Here is a 21035-nt window from a genome sequence, read left to right as displayed (position 1 = left end):
CTCACTACCACTCGAGACTCGGCGGCCGAGCTCACGTGACACTGTGCCCCAGAAGCGTCGCGATACAAAAAGTATGAGTATGCTGGGAGCATATCTTCCGGCAAATATCATTAAAATGTTTTCTTTCTTACATGATTTTTATTTTAATATTTAAATTTTTTATTATATGTATTAGGTGTACAACTTTGCTTCCGCCGTTTTCCTATAGATGGCTTTAATAAGTGGTGATCGAAATAAATAGATCATAGACGTCATACAATAAACTTGGGCATGTTAATATAATCCCATAGAAACATTAGTCGATTTGTGTCTGCATCATAAAGTTATTCTCGATTGAAAATGTCAGTTTACGAACCAAATTTTCGTCAGTTGCGAGAGGTTTTAATTTTCTACTTCAATATGAAGAAATCTGCGGCTGAGGCTCATCGAATGCTCTCAAATACTTATAGTGAGGCCGTTATTAATGAAAGAACATGTCGTGAATAGTTTCAACGCTTCAAGAACGGTGATTTTGACGTCGAAGACCGGCATAGCGGTGGAAGAGAGAAGGTTTTCGAAGATGCAGAATTGGAGGCACTACTTGAGACTCGTGTCAAAATCAAGAAGAATTGGCACGATCATTGGGAGTGACTCAACAGGCCTCAAAGTCATGGGAATGATTCAGAAGCAAGGAAATTGGGTGCAAAGAAATTGGGTACGAGTTGAAGCCGAGAGATGTTGAACGGCGTTTGTTTGCTTGTGAACAGCTGCTTGAAAGGCAAAGACAGAAGGGATTTCTGCATCGCATTGTGACTGGAGACGAAAAATGGATTCATTACGATAATCCCAAGCGCAGAAAATTATGGGGAGTTCCCGACCATGCTTCCACGTCGATGGCCAAATCGAATATATACGGCTCCAAGGTCATGCTCTCTATTTGGTGGGACCAGCTCGGCGTAGTGTATTATGAGCTGTTAAAATCGACTGAAACAATCACAGACGATCAGTATCGAACGCAATTGATGCATTTGAGCCTAGCATTGAAAGACAAACGGCCGCAATACAACGAGAGACACGATAAAGTGATTTTGCAGCATGACAATGCTCGACCCCATGTTGCGAAAGTGATCAAGATACCATACTTGGAAACGTTGAAACGGGAAGTCCTATCCCACCCGCCGTATTCTCCAGACGTTGCTCCCTCTGACTATCACTTGTTTCAATCACACGGCCTGGCTGACCAGCAATTCCGGTCTTATGAAGAAGTGAAAAATTGGATCGATTCGTGGCCTCAAAAGATGACTAGTTTTTTCGACGCGGGATTCGTACGCTGCCCGAAAGATGGGAGAAAGTAGTGGCCAGCGATGGACAATACTTTGAATCATAAATGTATAACCAGTTTTTTACAATAAAACCTCGAATTTCGGGAAAAAAACGGCAGAAGCAAAGTTGTACACTTAATAAATCCATTATATCAAGATTTATTTAAAAAGATTTGACATTTCCATGTTTTATTTCTCTAATTTATTGTATAAAACTAAATATATATATTGTATTTATTTATTACCACCTTATATTTATATTGAATTTATTTATCACTATGTTTTATACCTATGATTAACGACAATTGATTTTGACCTCTCACATATTCTTTGTGCTAACATCTCACATCGTTAACATTATTATATGTAAGTTTATTGTTTAATTGATTTGATTTATGTTTTAATGACTTATTAAATTACAGATAATCTGAAATGTTAGATTTGAGTATTTCGTTAGATACGACGGACAGCATTATTATCATTTTATGAATATATGTTAACGGTACTTCAATTTGCTTCGAATCGCATCTTTTTATATTAAATTTACACCGATTTTATTTTTATTTTTATCCTGAGGAAGACCCAATCGAAAGAGTTGAAACGTTTGTCAATTTTTCTCAAGAATAAACTATACAATTTTACATACATCTAACCTGTGTTGGCTCGCATTGGCTGATTTACATTTATTCTTAAAATTAATATTATTCAAACATAGATTTAAAAATTTATTTTTTGTAGTTAGATAAATATGAATATAATATATAGATAAAATGAATATAATATAGTATGTAATAATGTTATGCAATGTAGGTAATGTTATGTAATGTAGAAAATTATGCAAATAAAATGTTGTCTTATAAATAATACTATATATTATTTTTATTAAGTATACAGGGTGGCCGATTTATCTGAAGACATTGAAATATCTTGAGAACTATACATAAGATAAAAAAATGTGTGCAACGAAAGTTGCTCGACACGAAGGGGGGAATCCAATGATATCAAACTCGGCCCCCACCGCTCCCCGGGGGCGGGGTGGGGGTGGGGACATAAGAAACTTAAATAGGAACCCCAATTTTTTATTGCAGATTTGGATTCTCCAGGAAAAAGTACGCCAAGTTGACCTACGAACTTTAACATTTTCGTTCACAGGTGGCGCTGTAATCGATAAAAATCCAAATTTATCAGAAGACATTGAAATAACTCGAGAACTATGCATGGGACAAAAAAAAGGTGGCTAATGAAACTTGTTCGCTTTAAAAGCTGCCTTCGAATGAAAGCAAACTTGTCCCCCCCCCTCATGGTGGAGGGGGGGGGGCATAAAGAACTTAAATAGGAAGCTTCTTGATTTGACATTATTGTTGTAATGTTTCATACGTGTAGCAATAATGGAAAGTATCGGGGAAAAAAATCATGGAGTTCATTACAAATTTATCAAAAAATACATTTTGCGTTACCCGGGAACAACGACGTGGACGTAATATTTTTCTGTTCCCTTCGGAGTGCTAAATTAGCGTGAGTCCCCTTGCCTCTCACGTTTCGGGGTACTAGATTAGCGTAAGTCCCCTTGCCTCTCACAAATCGGGGTGCTTGCTTTATGTTCACTTAATGGAGTAAGTGTTCGAAATTTCGACCTTCCACTTCAATACATTTGTTGACTCTTTCTTCAAATGATGACTTTACACAGGACAGTATCATATCTGCGGGAATTTCTGCGCAAGCATTTCTTCTGCGTTCTACCACGTTTTCGCGAGTTGTTGGCACTTGTTCATATACCTTACCTTTTAGGTAACCCCACAGGAAGAAATCCGGCGATGTTAAGTCAGGTGACCTAGCAGGCCAATTAATTGGACCACCTCTACCAATCTACCATTGTAATCACGGTCTAATATTTCCTTGGCTGCTGCTGAGAAATGTGCTGGGCAACCGTCATGCTGAAACCACATTGTCCTACGTCGAATGTCCAAGTAGTACAACATCCTCAAGTAGTAATGGTAGTTCCTGTTCCAGGAAATTTCGATATTTCATTCCATTCAAATTACCTTCAATAAAGTAAGGACCAATTAGTTTATTTCCTATGATTCCACACCAAACGTTCACCGACCAAGGACGTTGATGATTTACTTGTCGTAACCAGTGAGGATTTTCTACACTCCAATAATGTATGTTATGTCTGTTAACGCCACCATGGTTCGTGAATGTAGATTCTGAAAATAATACATTAAGAAAGAAACTGCGGTTCGCTTGCATTTTTTGAAGTGCCCATTCACAAAACACCACTCGATTACGAAAATCATCGCCATGAAGTTCTTGATGCAGTGATATGTGATATGGATGATACTTATGACGGTGCAATATTCTCTGAATGCTATCTCTGGAAATGCCGGAATCGCGATGTAATTGCCGAGTGCTTGCATGTGGGTTTTGTTGAACAGCTGCTAGCACAGCTATTTCAGTAGCTTCTCCTGTAACCGTTAACCTTCGTTTTCTTTTTTTAGTTTGGACGCTGCCATCTGAGTGAAAGGCATTCACAACTTTGTAAAAAAAAGAACGTGAGCGAACATTGTCTGGAAAACGCTCAGCATACAAGGCAACAGCATCGTCAACATTCCTCCTACATTCACCATAAATGAGAATCATTTCGATTTTTTCCTGAACCGTAGCAGAATTCATTTTTTACTTGCAATTCTGTTCAAGGAATGAAGGGTACACAATAAAAACTAGTTAAGTAAAGTGAAAGCTTTGATTCTGAAAGAAAAGTGACCTCCGACCGAACTGTACCTTTATGACAGACTTGAAAAACAGTCAACAATCCAGTTGAATATGCAAGAGGATATTTTTTCGCTGCAAGAGTAAAATCAGCGACAAGTATCTCTACTGTGGAACAAACTACGAATTCGCCGTTGAGGGATATTTCCGTTCAAATTTGCGAAATTCTACGATATCTCGAAAACGGTAAGGGATACGCAAAATCTGACAAAACTTTCGGGGTTATCGAAAGGGGAGTTGAACTCTACGTGATTAAATAGCAGACCTACACATTTACAAAATTTACAAAAATTACAATTTTTATACTTTCTTCTATTTTTATTACAGAACCTAATCACAGCAACATCTCACAGTGGTCGGAAAGAAAAAATTTCGGACATTGGCTTTCTCTCTGAACTCTCAACCAATTTTAATGAAGTTTTGTTTCAAGTACTCGTAAATATCTACTATGACTAGTAATGCCGCTCGAGCCCATCTCGTCTCGTCTCGTCTCGACGTGTCTCGCCTCGGAAAAAGCCGCGTCGAGAATTCTCGTCTGGGATGAGCACGAGACGAGACGTGGCACGTACAGTCTCGTGTCGTTCTCGTCTCGTCTCGAAAGTCTCGACCACCACAGTGGTGTAAACATTAATTTTTTCGGTCATAAGTCCCAACAGCCCTCAATTCGGGAAAACAAGCGTCCGGGCGAAGGGAATCAGGACCCTAGCGCCTGGAGGCCAGGCATCGGACGCTGGACGTCAGAACTCCGTTAGTTTTACTCGGATCGACTTCAAATTTGGACACAATATTCTTGAGATGTTGGGCATTAATAAAAAAGAAAATGGTCAAAAAAAAGTTGTGAGAGGCAAGGGGCTCACATAAAACAAGCACCCCGATTTCTGAGAGGGAAGGGGACTCACATGAAACAAGCACCCCGATTTGTGAGAGGCAAGGGGACTCACGCTAATCTAGCACCCCGAAGGGAACAGAAAAATACTACGTCCACGTTGTTGTTCCCGGGTAACGCAAAATGTATTTTTTGATAAATTTGTAATGAACTCCATGATTTTTTTCCCCGATACTTTCCATTATTGCTACACGTATGAAACATTACAACAATAATATCAAATCAAGAAGCTTCCTATTTAAGTTCTTTATGCCCCCCCCCCTCCACCATGAGGGGGGGGGGCAAGTTTGCTTTCATTCGAAGGCAGCTTTTAAAGCGAACAAGTTTCATTAGCCACCTTTTTTTTGTCCCATGCATAGTTCTCGAGTTATTTCAATGTCTTCTGATAAATTTGGATTTTTATCGATTACAGCGCCACCTGTGAACGAAAATGTTAAAGTTCGTAGGTCAACTTGGCGTACTTTTTCCTGGAGAATCCAAATCTGCAATAAAAAATTGGGGTTCCTATTTAAGTTTCTTATGTCCCCCACCCCCACCCCGCCCCCGGGGAGCGGTGGGGGCCGAGTTTGATATCATTGGATTCCCCCCTTCGTGTCGAGCAACTTTCGTTGCACACATTTTTTTATCTTATGTATAGTTCTCAAGATATTTCAATGTCTTCAGATAAATCGGCCACCCTGTATTTCAGGAATATTTACATTTATTATATTGTAAGAGATTGCAAATACTAAATAAAATTATACAATGACAATACTATTTTACATAATATTTATTAGAGTGAAAATGCTCGTATATTTTCAAAACAAGTTAAACAAACTCATGACTTATTTCGAGCTTATAATTAGACTGACTTTAAATTAATACAATTAACACAAGAATGTAAATACTATATAATAATCTAAATACAATTAATAAAATAATATAAAATTACAAACGTTTCGGCTTACAAAGCCTTTTTCAGTGTACAAAGCAAAAATACATTATTAAATTAACGAACCAATTAGATAGCGTATATATAATAATAAAATATTTTAAAAAACTGTGGTAATGTGTCAACTCATATAAAATTCAAATGTCAAATTAAGACATGTTAAGACAGATTACATTATTACAAAATAACAAGAATGAAATACTTCAGTCAAAAGTGGATTAACATGATGTCCTTCGATAAAAATAATTTTGTTAAATTCCTCGATTGAAAACGCGAATCCAGTTTATCACAGATTTGAATTAATCGATTTTAATTGTTACGAATATTTTATGATATTCTGTAGAACGAGAAGAAGTATTAAAATAATATAATTAATGTGAATGAGAAATACAAAATCAAATAACTCACGTTAATTTATATAAAATACTGTAATTAAATGTAATGTTCGGAGATCTGGTCAAGTACATTAAAATTACAAGTTATCTGTTACTTTGAAAATTGACTGATGTGTATGTCAAATAAAAGTAAATCAATAAAATCGAAACAAGTCTGTTCAAAACTGTGACAATTTATGTTCACATATGTCCAATATGTTAAAATAAGAGGTATCCAATAACTCGATATCTTTCATTAAATTTAAACCGTCTTTTTGTTCTTTAATATGAATCATTTCAGAAATATTTCTTTTGCGATAATTTTTTTTCAAAATCAAGTATATACTATAATAACTTTTTCCCAATTAAAATTATGATTTGTTTCAGTGATATGTTTCGTGATTACTGAGTGTTTGAACTGGTCTATTTTATACTATTGTGATATTCTTTAATTCTTGTCTGTAGTTGCCTCTTAGTTTGTCCAACATAAGAGGCATATCACCGACATTCGAACTAGTGTTATTATTTATCATTGAAGATTTTTTGTTGACCAAACTTTTAGTTCTTTTATTGATACAAAAATCCTTTCATTCATTCGGTACTTTAGCAACCCGTTCTGCTTTGAATACAGACTTAAAATCTACCGAATTCTACCGATTCTACCGAAAGGTCCACTAATAAGATGATAATGCCTTGCATCTAAATCCTTCTAAATCATCCTTGCTGATTGTCGGTTCCTCAACATTGTTATCCTGTATTTAATCTGTAATTAATTTTATCTTTCGATATTTCTCTTAATTCTATTTCAATTCCTCGTTCCTCCTCTATTAAGATTCTTGGTGTCCATGTTGACTTTTTCATGGTCATTCGAGTCACTCGTGGCCGTCAAGCGTCAGGTTCGTTTACGTCTTCTTTATCTCCTTCGCCTTCCTTTCTTGCTCTCAAAAACTCCTCACTTCTCAATTATTTATTATTTCTCTGTTTGATTACATTGATGTCGTCTACGTTCCAGTTCTTAATCAACATCTGCTAAATCGTGTACAGCGTATCCAAAATTCTTGTCTCCACTTCTCCTATTGTGTTCGTAAATACAACCATATATCTCCATATTACCAGAGATCTGGCTGGCTTAAGATTTGGCAATGTTTTATTCTCCACCTGTCTTGTATTTTCTCTCCTTCGCTCCAATACTCTTCTATATCTGCGACGTCTCCTTTAATTGAACTCTGAACATCATTCTTCTTTTAACTCTCTCACCAGATATCAAGATTACTTATCCTTCTCCATATATCTATCCACTAAATTCCGTGCCGCTTTCTCCTATATCTCTGCTAAATATTTTAATTTCTGATCCAATAAAACCTTTCCCTCTTTATTCTTCTTTCGTTCCGCTGCCTCGCGTTTCATCGCGTCACTCACGGTATTTAAGCGAGACTGATGTAATTGATGTGTTGTGGGTGTACACGCGTGTGTGTATGTGTGTAAGTATATGTGTGTATGTGTATGATTTCAGTTATTAGTTTACCTCTTATTGCATTGTTATCTTACTTTGGTTTTGTTACTGATAGGCTTTGCAACAGCAATTTTGCTGACGCCTAATCATTTGCAAACTACTATTGTCTATTGTATTTATGATTATGTTATAGTATAGCTATAGTCTATTATATCATACTTTATGTCTATTACTCTATTAACATAGTCTTTTTCATATAGCTTTGCAATAAACTAAATTAAATTAAATTAAATTAAATTAAATTAAATATCATTCTTAAAAAATAGCCATCCTTCAAAATCTCTATTATTAATTCTAAATTCTTATTATAAAATGCAAGATTTGACAATAATATCGTTCTATCAACAAAACTATATATAGTTCCGATCTTATGGCGTGTAGGATGATTCGAAAAGAAAAATAAATACATGCTCGAAAACGTCTTTTTATGGTACCAATCTAAAATAATTGTATTATCTCTTTATTGATGACCATAGATCTAGAAAATTCAAATAATGGTTTTCCTCATATTCAATAGTAAATTTGAATTTATCATGCTGTTCATTACAAGAATTTAAAATTTGAGATCTTAGCTGCTATCATAAAGACATCATCAACATATCTAAAATAAGTGGAAATCCGAAATTCTAAAGAATTCAATACTCTTTCTTCTAAATTTTCCATTTACAATATCAGATATAATAGGGGAAAGGAGAAAACCCATAGGTGTGCCAAATGTTTGTTTATAAGTGATTCCATTAAATGTAAAATATGTCGATGTTAAGACAAATTTAATTGCATTAATAAATTCATTCTTAGGGATGTTCGTAGTACTTTTAATGGAATCCTACCTTTTCTCTAATCCGTCTAGCGCAATATTTAGTGAATATTAGTGAACAGAGAAATAATATCCAATGGAATCATTATCTCTGTTGTGTCAATTGTCATTCCAGTTAATTTATTAACTGGAAATTCGAAATTATTTTTTTATTTTACTCTTTGCAGGAAGGATATTCTCAGAGATAATATCTTGTAGGAAACTAGGAATGTAGAGCTGGGTTAATTGAGTAAACTATGGAATATAGAGCTGTGTTAATTGAGGAAACAATGATTTTAAAGGGAATGCCTTCCTTGTATATTTTTGGTAAAGCATATGCTTTAGGTAAGATGGAATCATTTGACCGAAAACTTCATAGTTCTTTATCTGAGATGAAATCCTTCTGATGCCATTTTTTTAACATATTATTAAGATGTCTTTCAATCGACATTGCTAGATTTTTTTCTAGTTTCCGAATCGTTAAGGAGTTCAAGGTTTGTTCCTTGTTGTTATAAAAAGATATATCCATGATTACAGTTATGTTGCCCTTGTCCACACGTATGAAAATTACATCTTTGTTATTATTATACTGTTGTATCGTTATCTTCAACATTTTATTAATTTTCAAATCATGAATATTAAAGCGTGGATTGTTGTGAAGAAACTGATGGAATTCAAAAATGGCAATGTTCCTAATTTTCGATAATAATCCTAAGTTATTTCGATTGGAGCAATTTCAATGTCCTTGATGAATTCTTTGATTGAATTTTCTTTATTAATAGAATCTGGGAGATTAAAATTGCTATCCAATTTTATTTAAGTACTTCAGATTGAGAGGATTACGGTCAATAATATTTCAAAAAGGTTTCAGCATTTCCGTAACTTTTTCATAATATTTCAAGAAGATTGCAGATTCTTTCTGTAACATTTTAGCAACCTTTCAATAAGGTATTATGTGCAAGAATTGCGAACATTTTGCTATGCCAAAGCTGTCTCTGAAATGTTGCAGACATATTTCGTAACTTTTATGGAATATTTCACTTTTCAGTTGAAATATTTCTGAAAAAATTTTCGGTGCTGTATGTGGTACATGAGAAAACATGAAAAATGAAGTACTTTGTATGAGAAAGTATGAAAATATATAATTTTAAAAGGAGACAGGGATCTTACAAACGATGACAAAATATATAGAAAAAATCATATTTTCTTATTGCATTTTATGAGCATTTATAAAAAAGCGATCATTCTATGAATAAATATGAAAAAATATAATATACTTGAAAGAACAAAAATCTTACAAATAATGACAAAATATACAGAAAGTCATATTTTCTCATTGCACTTTATAAGTATTTATGAGTATTTATAAAAAAGCGCTCATTCTATGAATAAATATGACGTTGAAAAATTGTAAGAAACTATGAGACATTTTATAAAAAATTGAGGAAAATTTTTACCATCTTTTCGACGCATATTCAATTATAATCCGATTTTATTTCGCTGCGATAGAGCAAATTGAATTTTTTTCCGCTAAAAGGTATTTTTTCGCTGAGATAAAGCAAATTGAATTTTTTTTTCTCAACGCAAGAGACTTACGTGCAAAGAAAGTACAAAGATTTCTAAATAAAAATTGATTTTTGTCGTACTGTGTAATATAAAGAAAGTATAAGGATTTCTAAATGTGTTGAAGAGGTTGAAAAAAACATTCATTTAAAGATTATGCACTAAAAATTGATATAAACAAATTTTCAATGCACAGTCTTTAAATGAATGTTTTTTTCTCAAACCTAATCTCTTCAAGACATTTAGAAATCCTTATACTTTCTTTGTATTACACAGTACGACAAAAATCAATTTTTTTTCCTCCCATGAAAAAATCAAAAAGATTCTGAAAGTAAATGTAAAAAAAATACTCGTATCTCAATATTTTCTCACCAAATCAAGTCGTTAATGTTTTTTAAGTATCATCAAATGTCTTTTTATAATACTGTACAGCACAAGTTTCCTCTCATGAAAAATTCAAAGAGATTCTGAAAATAGGTGTTAGGAAAGCATACTCGTGTCTCGGTACTGACTTATTTTGACATTGTCGTACCATCGGTTCATTCAAGGAAAATAATTTTGCCGCTGCTTCACATTAAACTCGGTCTCATTCGTAATTTTGTTCGAGCACTTGATCCTTCTGGCAAAGCTTTCCACTTATTGCACACAATATTTCCAAAATTATCTGTAGCAAGTCGAAGCAAGTAAATTGATTTCAACGTGCTTTTGTCATTTCATTTATTTGGTTATTTTAAATTCTTATAGTTAATAGTCTTCTTCAGGTGTAGTTAATGGTCCAGATATATCAAAATTGATCAAAAAAATGAAAACTTCAAATACGTAAATTGTTGAATACAGAGGTAAAACGAGCATAGAATGATTTGGTAGCCGTCATCGAAAATTTTCTGAGCAATAAAAAAGCCGACGATTACAAAAAAATTGCTGCTGAAATAACTTCGGCTTTTCATACAATGAAAGTTAACATGTCGCTCAAAATACACTTTCTTCACAATCATTTGGATTTTTTTTCCACTAAATTTGGGTGAATTCAGTGATGAATATAGTGAACGCTTTCACTAAGACATTGCGATCATTGAGAAATGCTTCAAAAGAAAAGATATCAAACATATGCTTGGTGAATACTATCTATTGTTCGTGATACAAAACCGGAATCATACAAACCGCAAATTGGACTTCCGCTTCCGGTAGATTAGGCGAAATTGTATACTATATAAGAGCGAGTAAAATTGGATAGTGAAAAGGTGTGAAAGAGAGAGAGGGTGCGTGTGTGCGAGAAATGTGGAAGAAAGGAATGACGTAAGGAGGGTGAGGGAGTGGAGTGAGCGTGGGATGGGAGAGATTATGGCAGTTAAGGGAAAAATAAAAGTCAGGCGTTTTGGAAGTTAGAGAACGGACAATAAGAGGGAAGGGGGGAGGGCTAAGGAGGAGAAAGGCGAGGGAGGAGGCATAGAATAAGGAGAGTATAGAGGGAATGCAAGTGAGAGAAATCGGTATAGAGTAGAAAGAGTAAAGAAGGATGAGAGAATTTGGAATTGGATAAGGTTTTAGAGAAAGAGAGGAGGAAGAGGCGGGGTAGAGCAGGATAAAGTATAGAGGAGCTCAAAAAGGAAACGAGAGTTAATGAGAGAAGAAGGCAAAAGGAGGAAATATTTAAAAGGAATAAAATAAATTAGTGATGTCGCCAATGGGGAAGGAATGAGAGTGGAAATGAAGGAACTTATAAGAGAGAAATTAACAGAGATGAGGAAAGGGATGAAAGTAATAAGGAAGGAAATAAGAAAGATGGCAGGAGAACAGAAGGAGATGTTGAAAAAGGAGGTGGAACAAATCAAGGAAGAGTGGAGGATTAGAGAAGAGAATTAGAATATGGAAAGGGAAGAGTTTAAGGGAAGGATAGAGAAAAGAGAATGAGAATTGGAAAGGATAAAGATAGAAAGGATGGAGGAAAAGGGAAGGGAAAAGAGAATGAAGAAAGATAAGGATAAAAGGGAGGAAAAAGAGGAGAAAGAAAAGGAGGAATGGATGGACAAGAGAATTTGAAAGAAGGTGGGAGATGAAAGAGAATGGGGATAGGAGAAAGAATATCATAATGAAGGGAATGAGAGGGGGGGGGGGGAAGAGGAGATAAAGGAAAAAGTAGAGAATATGGAAAGATTTGGGAATAGTTATTGGGGTGACAGAGATAAAGAAAATAGAGTGGAGTAGAAGAGAAAAAGGGAACAGTAAGAGTGAGTAGTAAGAGTAGGGAGGAGATGAAAAGAGAGATTTTGAGGGATAAATGAAAGCTGAAAGGTAAAGAGGTGTAGATAGAAGAGGATTTGACATGGGAGGAAAGAAGGATAAAGTGGAAGATAAGACAGATAGTGATGAGAGAGGAGATACAGGAAGTAAAGTAAGAGAAGGACATATGGTGGAAATGGGAGGAAGGGAAGGACGACCTAAGGGAAGGAAGGAGCTGGAGGGAAATAAGGAGGAGGGCAATAAACGAAGGAGGAAAAGAAAAAGATTGATTGGAAGAGAAGCAGAAGCAAGAGGAATAAGAGAAGGGAGAGGGGAGGAGAGAGAAGGGAAAGAGGAAATGGAAGAGAAGTGTGAGGGAGAAAGAGGATTGAAAATAACCTTCTGGAATGTGGCGGGAGTGGGAAATAAAGAGAATTTTGGAAAACATTAAAGGATTGGAAAGTGTTGGTCTTGAAACATAGATGGAAACATAAATGGAGGAGAAAAACTGGGGGAGGTATTAAAAATTGTCGAAAGGATACAAGTGAAAGGTGCAGGGAGCAAGAAGGAAGAATAAGAAAGAAAGAGTTAGGAGGAATGATAGTGGGAGTTAAAAAGGAATTAGCAGAGCAAGGAGAGGAAAAGGATATGAAAGAGGAGGGAATAATAGAAGGAAGAGTTAAGTGGAAAGGAGAAGTTAAGGATAGTAGGGATATATATGAATAGGGATATGGAAAGGAAACTAGAGCTGTTGGGAAGATGGATGAAGGAAAAAGAAGAGGGAACAAGAACGGTAATTGGGGATTTTAATACGAGGACAGGAGAGAAAGGAAGTAGGGTTGGATTAGAGGACGGAGATGAGGAAGAATTAGAGAGGAGATCGATGAACAGGAAAGTGAATAAGGAAAGAAGTTAGTTAGACAGAGTCTATTAAGGAGAGAGGATGGCCGATAGTAAATAGAGGTATCAGAGATGACGAGAAGGGGAATTTAGCGTACACTGGGGATAAAGGGGAGTCTGATAGACAATGTGCTAATGAACGAGGAGATAAGGGAGGAGGTGATAGGTCTGGAGATAGGTGAGCATGTAGACTCGATCACCATCCAGTAATAATACGTATGAGAGACGGGGGGGGGGGGGAGGGGATAGAGAAAAAAAGAAGAGGAAAAGGAGAATGAATAGAGGGATATGAAACGAGAAAGGTAGAGAATTATTTAAAACGGAATTAGGAAGAGTGGAAATGGTAGAGGGAAAAGTACAAGAAATATGGGGAAAACATGGAACAAGAGTGAGAAAGACTTTGGAAAAGGTAGAAAAAGATAGATGGGGAGAGAGAGGAAGAAGGAAAGGATGGTGGGATAAGGAATATGAAACGAAAAAAAGGGAAGTTAGGAGGAGGAAGAGGGAATATAGTTATGTGAGAGAAAAAGACAAGAGGAAAATGAAAGATAGGAGAAGGAAGCAGAGGAATCAAGTATGGAGAGTGATTAACAGCGAAAGGAAAAGGTGTAACGAATTGAATAAGGATATAGAATTAGAAGATTGGGAGGGTTTCTTTCGTAGACAACTAGGCGGAGTAGAGAATAAGGTAATAAGAAGGGTACAGAGAAGAAGAAGGACAGAGGAAAAAGGAGATTTGGAGAGAGAAGAAATAAACAGGATAATAAGGAGGCTGAAGGATGGTAAAGCAGTAGGAATGGATGGAGTGCCGAGTGAGGTGTGAAGATATGGTTGGGAAGGAATAGAAGAATGGACATGTTGGTTTTGCAACAAAGTATGGAGGGGAGAGGGATGGTCAGAGGAGTAGAGAGGATATAGTTGTGCCAATTAAAAAGAAGGGACGGGAGGGAGGATTATAGGGGGGTGACGATAATGCTTTCGTTGTATAAGGTATATACGACGGCGTTAGTGGAAAGGCTGAGAGAAGTGGAGGGGAAGGGGCTGATTCAAACGGGGTTCAGAAAGGGAATGGGAACGATAGATATAATAATATATATACGCTAAATTATTTGGTAAACAGGCAGGTTGGGAAAAAGGGAAGGAAAATGACGGCAGTGTTTGTAGATTTGAGGACAGCATTTGATTCAGTGGATAGAGGAGTGTTGATAAGGTCTACGAGGGAAAAAGGAATAAGAGAGGGATTAGTGGAGAATATGGAGGAAATATTAAGAGAGGCAAGGAGTAGAGTAAATGTGGGAGGTGGGTTGGGAAGGCGGTTTTGGGCGGCAAGAGAGATAAGATAGGGATGTCCAGTAAGCCTAATAATTAATATATTGATAGCAGATTTAGAAAAGAAAATGAGTAAAGTAAAATGGGGAGGGATAAGGCTAGGAAAGAAGAAGATATATTCGTTGCAGTACGCAGATGATGTGATGTTGATGGCGGGATGGAGGGGGGGGGGGGGTAAGGAGTATGCCAGAAAGATTAGATAGATACTTGGATAGGAATTGAGTTAAAGACGAAGGGAAGACGAAGGTGTTAAGGTTCAGGGAGGGGGGAGGGAGAATGAGTAGGATGAGTTGTTGGTGGAAAGAAAAAAAGATTGAAGAGGTGAAGGAATACAAATATTTAGGGTATATATTTCAAAGGAATGGAGGACAAGAAAGACATATGCGGGAAAGGATAGCAAAAGCAGTGACAATAATGGGGCAGGTGTGGGGGATAGGGAAGAGAAGATTTTGCGGAAATTGGAGAAGAAGGATGTAGATGTTTGACATATCGTTAAGACAGTGATGGGGTATGGAATGGAGATATGGAGTTGAAAAGAAAGGGAGGGGATAAAAAAAGTGCAGGAAAGGTTCCTAAGATGGGTGATTGGGGTAGAGGAAAGGACACCGGGGTATTTAGTAGCAGAAGAAATGTGCAGACGGAAATGTTGAGAAGCAGACCGAGAAGGAGGGGATGAGGTTTCGAAGAAAGATTGGATATGGAAAAAAGAAGCGAATTAGCGCGGACATGTAGGAAAGAAATAAGAGAGAGGGCGCTAGGGGAGGAGACGTATCAGGAGATAAATGGGAGAGGGAAAAAAATAGTTTTTTAAGGATAGAGGAATGGATACAGCACTGGGAGAGACAGGGAATGGAGGGAGACAGAAAGTACGAAGAATTAGAGGAGAGGGAAAAGGTTAGGTAGAGGGAAGAAAAATGGGAGTGGACAAGGAAATCGAGATTTAGTAGATGCTATGGATGAGTAAAGGAGGAGGGAGATATCTGGAGAAGGGATGGAGGGAAAGTAAATGGCAGAGGATAACAAAGTTTAGTTTGAAAATGAAATGATGGAAGAGAGGTATTGGGAAGAAGAGGATAGGATGAGAACAAAGGAAGACGTGGGAGCATGTCTGAGGAATGCAAAAGCTGGAAAGAGGGAAAAGGTAGTTGGCAGGAAGAGCCTGTAAGAGAATTCTGGGGGAAGAGGGAGAAGGGGAGGGATGGATGAGAGAAGTGGTGGAGGAAAGGAGGAGAGTGAGAGGGGTGGGGGATTGAGGAAGGGAGAGGGTGAATGAGTGAATGGATGAGACAGAGAATAAGAAAAGGTAAAAAATATAAACGGAAACGGAAGTCCATAGATGTAGGCAGAGGGGGCGGCGGAGAGGGCGAGTGCGTGTGGGGGGGGAGAGAGAGAGAGAGAGAGAGAGAGAGAGAGAGAGAGAGAGAGAGAGAGAGAGCGGAATAGATGTAGGTTAGGTTAAGTTAGAATAAGTTAGTGTTTAAGTTAGTGTAAGAATTATTGTAAATAATGTGTAATCCCAAGAGAAAAAACAAATATACAAAATCAAACAACCAAAATTCTTAGAATAATTATAATTATAATTGTATTATTATTGTTATACAAAAATTTGAAATCTATGAAAAGAAATAATTCTCAGATGTATTTTTTTTTATTCGGACTCATCGCATAATTTCACATACAAAAACGTCAATTATTTATTTCAAAAAATTATTATATACAATAATTTAAAACAATTGTAAAAAACTATGAAGCAAATACGATAAATGGCATAAAAAACATTAACGACTTGCTCTGGTAAAACGCCAAGACGCGGGTATTTTTTTTCAAAATCTCTTCGATTTTTTCACGAGAGGGAATGTGTGTTGTACATAGGTATGCCTTCTCGCGTTGAGAAACAAAAAAAATTGAATTTGCTTTATTTCAGCGAAAAAAAGTGGATCGTAGCGCTTGAATACGCGTTGAAAAAGGTAAGCATTTTAATGTGACATCCTGTGAATGCTAAAAAAAATTGTTAGACATTTTCTAAGTTAAAAATGATCAAAAATTTCATTTTTACATCTTTAGGTTAGTGTAGGACAGTGCTCGGCATTAGATGCACATTTCGGATTGATTCCAGTGAGCGACCTCCACTACCGCTCGAGTCTTTCGATCGCTCATATGACGCTCTGGTTCAGAAGCGTTTCTATATCTTAAAAGTGCTGGCAGTCTATTCTGCAACTCGTTAAGACAGTAATGACATTGTTGTAGATATTTCATATAGTAAAAAAACTGCACTGTTGTTATTACTCGTAACGCACGCACGCACGCACGGCTAATTATATAAATCATTATGTATAATATTTAAATTTTTTGTTCTTACTTTTATGTAATATAATAAAAGCGTGTGTGTGTGTGTGTGTGTGTGTGTGTGTGTGTGTGTGTGTGTGTGTGTGTGTGTGTGTGTGTGTGTATATATATGTGTATATAGTCCCCAGAAATACGCGCCGAAATGATTTTTCAGTCTTGAAAATGTTAACTCTACTAAAGTACCGCAGTATTATGACGAGTTAAGTTTGACGACTAGTAATTTTGCCAATTATTCATTCATATACCATTATTGAAGAATATTACAATACTAAGACCTCGGTAATCTAAAGGCTTAGGACGCTCGCACGGAATGCAAGAGATCCGAGATTCGTTTCCCGACCGAGGTAATATTTTTCGCAATAAGAATTAATTATTAACAGATTTTAATATGTTATTCAACATTATTAAGATCGTTTCGAAGAAGCGAATTAGCATCAAAAATTTGTTAAATTGCTAATCAATTTAACTCGTGATATTACTGCGGCAGTTTAGTAGAGTTAGCATTTTCAAGACCAAAAAATCATTTCGGCGCGTGTTTCTGGGGATTACATACGTTGTATATAAATTCACACAAGAATCATACAAACATTTAAGATCCAGTTAGATCGTTTAAGGCTTTGATTTTTATAGTTTGTGTTATCACTAGGGCAACCAAAATATGCATAGGGTTTTTTTGTTTGACTAATAAAGAAATAAACTAAATACGTACAAATTTGTTTCATAAGAAATTATGTATTTTGAGCTATATGTTACATATAGCATATTTTGCATATTCACATGTAAGAGCATATTTTTGCATATTTCACACATACGTGTCCAATATTTACATATTTTATTTATTTTTATTATTAGGTGTACAAATAAGTTTCCGCCGTTTTTTATCAAAAATTAAGCATTTATTGTGAAAGAACGATACATAATGTTTTATTGATGTAAGTCAAAATGTAAGTGCAAGTTCTTTTTGCGTTTGGCACGAATCTTCATTCAATAATGCTTTCAATTTCGCGTCTTCGTACACTTTCGGCCTTCCGCTACGTTCTTTGTCTTCGATGTCAAATTCACCGTTCTTAAATTTTTGAAAACCATTCACGACAACTTCTCTCACTTAAGGCAGCCTCACCATATGCTTCTACAAGCAATCGATGAGCCTCAGCTGCAGATTTCTTCAAATTAAAGAAGTAAATCAAAAGTTCCCGCAAATGACGCTTATTCGGCTCAAAACTTGGCATTTTCGCACAAAAAAAAACTATGATGCTGATACAAAATCGCTAGTATTTCAAGATTATGTTGTTGACAGATGTCCAACCTTACGATATAATATCTTACATCAGACAATTTTAACCATAGCTTGCTAGTGGCGCCGTCTTTTGTCAAACGGCGGAAACTTATTTGTACACCTAATATATATTTCACATCGTTTTCTAATTTAATGATTAGTTTTTTTCTGATATAATTATAAATAGAATTTCTTTCTAAGATAAGTTTTTCTCAATCAGAAATATACATATTTTATATTTTCGAAAAAGGAATTGATTAAATAAATGATTTCCACATGCCGCGATGCATTGGTGCGCAGTGATGTCAGAGAAATCACAAGGAGAAAAAGATTTCGCGCTTTTACGTTCAATCTTCTATATTTCTATGTCATACAATACATAACATTAAAGGCTCTCTCTCTTTCTCTCTCTCTCTCTCCCCCTCTCCCTCCCCTTCCTCCCTCTTTCCCTCCCATATATAATATGTATTTGTTTAATTTTAATGCCCTGGAAGACTAATTAATTTTTTAAAAAATGTAAACAAATTTTATCAAATTCATTTTACTTTATTATTATAGGTAAAAAACTTAATAATTTGAAAATTTGTACGATAGATAATAATTTTTAAATGCATATATTCCTTTCTTTAGAGCATTCTTTCCAATTTCACAGAGCATATTTTAGGCGCTTAAAAAGTAATTTTTACATCATAATTTTGGGATATATTCCTTCCTTTAGAACATTTTTTCAATTTCACAGCATATTTAGGCGCTTAAAAAGAGATTTTTACAGCATAATTTTGGTTGTCTTAGTTATCACATTTAACAGGTTAAAATTAAATAAATTACAAGCCTTTAAAAAAAGGTATCTGATATTATGCGACTTTATCCTATCTCACAAATTTGACGTGATATGATATTTTCTGGACCAGATTCGCAATTAGCGTATCAAAATCTATTAAAAATAATTTCATTTATTCATACTTTAAGGCCAAATAATGTCGACTAGAGTTTGTAGAAAAACAGAGTCTAGTCATGCCCTCAAAATGTCAGATAAAAGTGACGGGAATATTCTTAGTGCTTGCATTTTATACTTTCGTACTTAGATGTTAGTTCCATAACGAATGTGAACGAAACCGGAACATGTTTGTCTTGTCTTGGTTTGGATATTGCATCATCCCTAATTTTATTAAATCTGCCTTTTGATTTGATTTTACATTTCGTTTTTATTACTCTCTCACTGGCGCCCTTCCTTTGTAAAGATGTGCGCGGAACACATTTGCTACTGGCCGTCATTATTTGAAACTATGTTTTCATTTGAAATTTTATATTTTTATTAAACAGATTATATATTTCTTCACAACTACATTATTTTTTTATTTCTTTATTTCTTTATTTCTTTAATTATAACATTTCCATTAATTATAATATGAAATACAACAATAAAGATGTTTTGTGTTATTTCATGTCTACAAGTTTTTCAATAAGCACTCCATTTTCTTACATTGCGATCAGTGCCAGATAGTAGGACAAATCCCATGGCGAGACCTGTCTGTGCATGCGAACACTATGTTATGATCGGTTGCGGCATGTATTAAGATTCAATATGCGGCGTTCCTTTGTATCTTTTTTATATCTATAATCAATATTAATATTAATGCAGTAGGAAATTGATATATTATATATCAATTATTTATTAAACATTATATTAAACATTATATTAGTTTATTATTAGCGCTAGCACGCATGCGTGAGTTTGTCCTACGAATCTGACAACACTGATTGTGATTCATGCTGCCATAGTAAAGCAAGCTAACATAAGCCAATCGAAAAACCTGGGCCGATGATCAGACTCTGTTTTTTTAGGGATTCTATGTAGTATCGATCAGTGTAATTAACCTTTTCGACACGGCTTTATTTTTCGCCATTATATACTTCCGCTGTACGAACAATTGAATCGCGAATACGCTGCCATTGTACGAGACATAAATTTCACCGAACCGAAGAAAAAGCATAGCAGTTTAATATAAAGTATTGGTGGAAAGGAATCATACTTTATGGGGATCCTAAAGTCATCTGTATTACCGACTAAATTAGTGTGTGTCGAATATCTTTCGCTAATACCTTAATATACGACTACATGTAAACATATACGAAGATTCTAACTCTTTGTCCTAACGTTTATAATACGTTTGTAATGTCAAATTCGTTTGTGTTGAATTTCGTTAAATGTTCTGATTTATTTCCTGCTTGTTTGACTATTCATATTAACCCTTTCGATATTAACGACGGGATCCTAAAGGCATTTATATTACCGTTTATATTACCGACTAAATCGTCATTTTTGTATAACAATTATTTTTTCCTCTTTTACAGATTCAAAAATTCTTCTCCAAAATTAAAATATAACGGCTTTAGGATCCCCTTAATACATTTTGTAGTAATAACACTTAAAAAATTGCTAAATTATAGTTGTCATTAGTGTATAACGAGCGTTCAACGCTGAACTATAGTTGTCGTTAGTGTACAACGAACGTTTATCATTGGATGACTATAATCTCGTTATTATCGAAAAGGTTAATAAGAATAGTCATACAAGCGGGAAATAAATTCCGGAACGTTTAACAAAATTCGACACAAACGAATTTGACATACATATTACAAATGTATTACAAACGTTAGAACAAAGAGTTAGAATCTTCGTATGTGTTTACATGTAGTCGTATATTAAAATATTAGCGAAAGATATTCGATATACACTAGAGTAATAAATATATATCTCAAAAAATTCACATTATTCAAATGTATATTCTTCTCTTTTCAAATAATAAATATGCATATGACGTTACAAA

The 21035-nt window shown here is 35.3% G+C and overlaps 2 protein-coding genes, 1 long non-coding RNA gene and 2 pseudogenes across 15 annotated transcripts in view; 4 read left to right on the top strand and 1 right to left on the bottom strand.

Annotated features, from left to right (window-relative positions):
• Nucleotides 1–21035, bottom strand: part of LOC105144004 (prominin-like protein) — a 331794-nt gene that overhangs the window by 31268 nt on the left and 279491 nt on the right. For 2 of the 12 annotated variants that reach the window (XM_087408041.1, XM_087408042.1), the window contains one exon: nucleotides 19552–19819. The exons of 9 other annotated variants lie outside the window; for them this stretch is intronic. In XM_087408041.1, the coding sequence (XP_087264167.1) occupies nucleotides 19814–19819 (6 nt within the window). In that variant the 3' untranslated portion in view covers nucleotides 19552–19813. Of the gene's footprint in view, nucleotides 1–3342; nucleotides 3509–19551; nucleotides 19820–21035 lie in introns of those variants that run through there. One more of the 12 variants, XM_087408043.1, reaches the window with a different exon arrangement.
• On the top strand, nucleotides 3280–4904 carry LOC147908899 (uncharacterized). Of its 2 annotated transcripts, none has more exons than XR_015545737.1 (3): nucleotides 3280–3353; nucleotides 3561–3718; nucleotides 3800–4904. It is a non-coding gene; the product is annotated as an uncharacterized LOC147908899 (long non-coding RNA). The 2 variants fall into 2 exon arrangements; XR_015545738.1 differs by lacking the exon at nucleotides 3280–3353 and having other exon boundaries at nucleotides 3517–3718; nucleotides 3800–4256; nucleotides 4398–4904.
• Nucleotides 12457–13715, top strand: LOC147908898 (uncharacterized; annotated as a pseudogene).
• On the top strand, nucleotides 13028–14168 carry LOC147908897 (uncharacterized). The gene has a single exon (XM_087408046.1). It carries the CDS (start codon nucleotides 13594–13596, stop codon nucleotides 14074–14076), a length of 483 nt encoding a protein of 160 aa, XP_087264172.1. The 5' UTR covers nucleotides 13028–13593; the 3' UTR covers nucleotides 14077–14168.
• On the top strand, nucleotides 14245–15245 carry LOC147908896 (uncharacterized; annotated as a pseudogene).

This window comes from Acromyrmex echinatior, chromosome 7 (assembly GCF_024713525.1).
Source record: "Acromyrmex echinatior isolate Ae372 chromosome 7, ASM2471352v2, whole genome shotgun sequence".
Classification (NCBI taxonomy): domain Eukaryota; kingdom Metazoa; phylum Arthropoda; class Insecta; order Hymenoptera; family Formicidae; genus Acromyrmex; species Acromyrmex echinatior.
Note: the sequence above shows the minus strand (reverse complement) of the source record. Positions and strands in the feature narration are given on the sequence as shown.

Bases quoted from the DNA above. Each gene is read 5' to 3' on its own strand.
- LOC147908897 (XM_087408046.1), top strand. From the start codon at position 13,594: ATGGTAGAGGGAAAAGTACAAGAAATATGGGGAAAACATGGAACAAGA.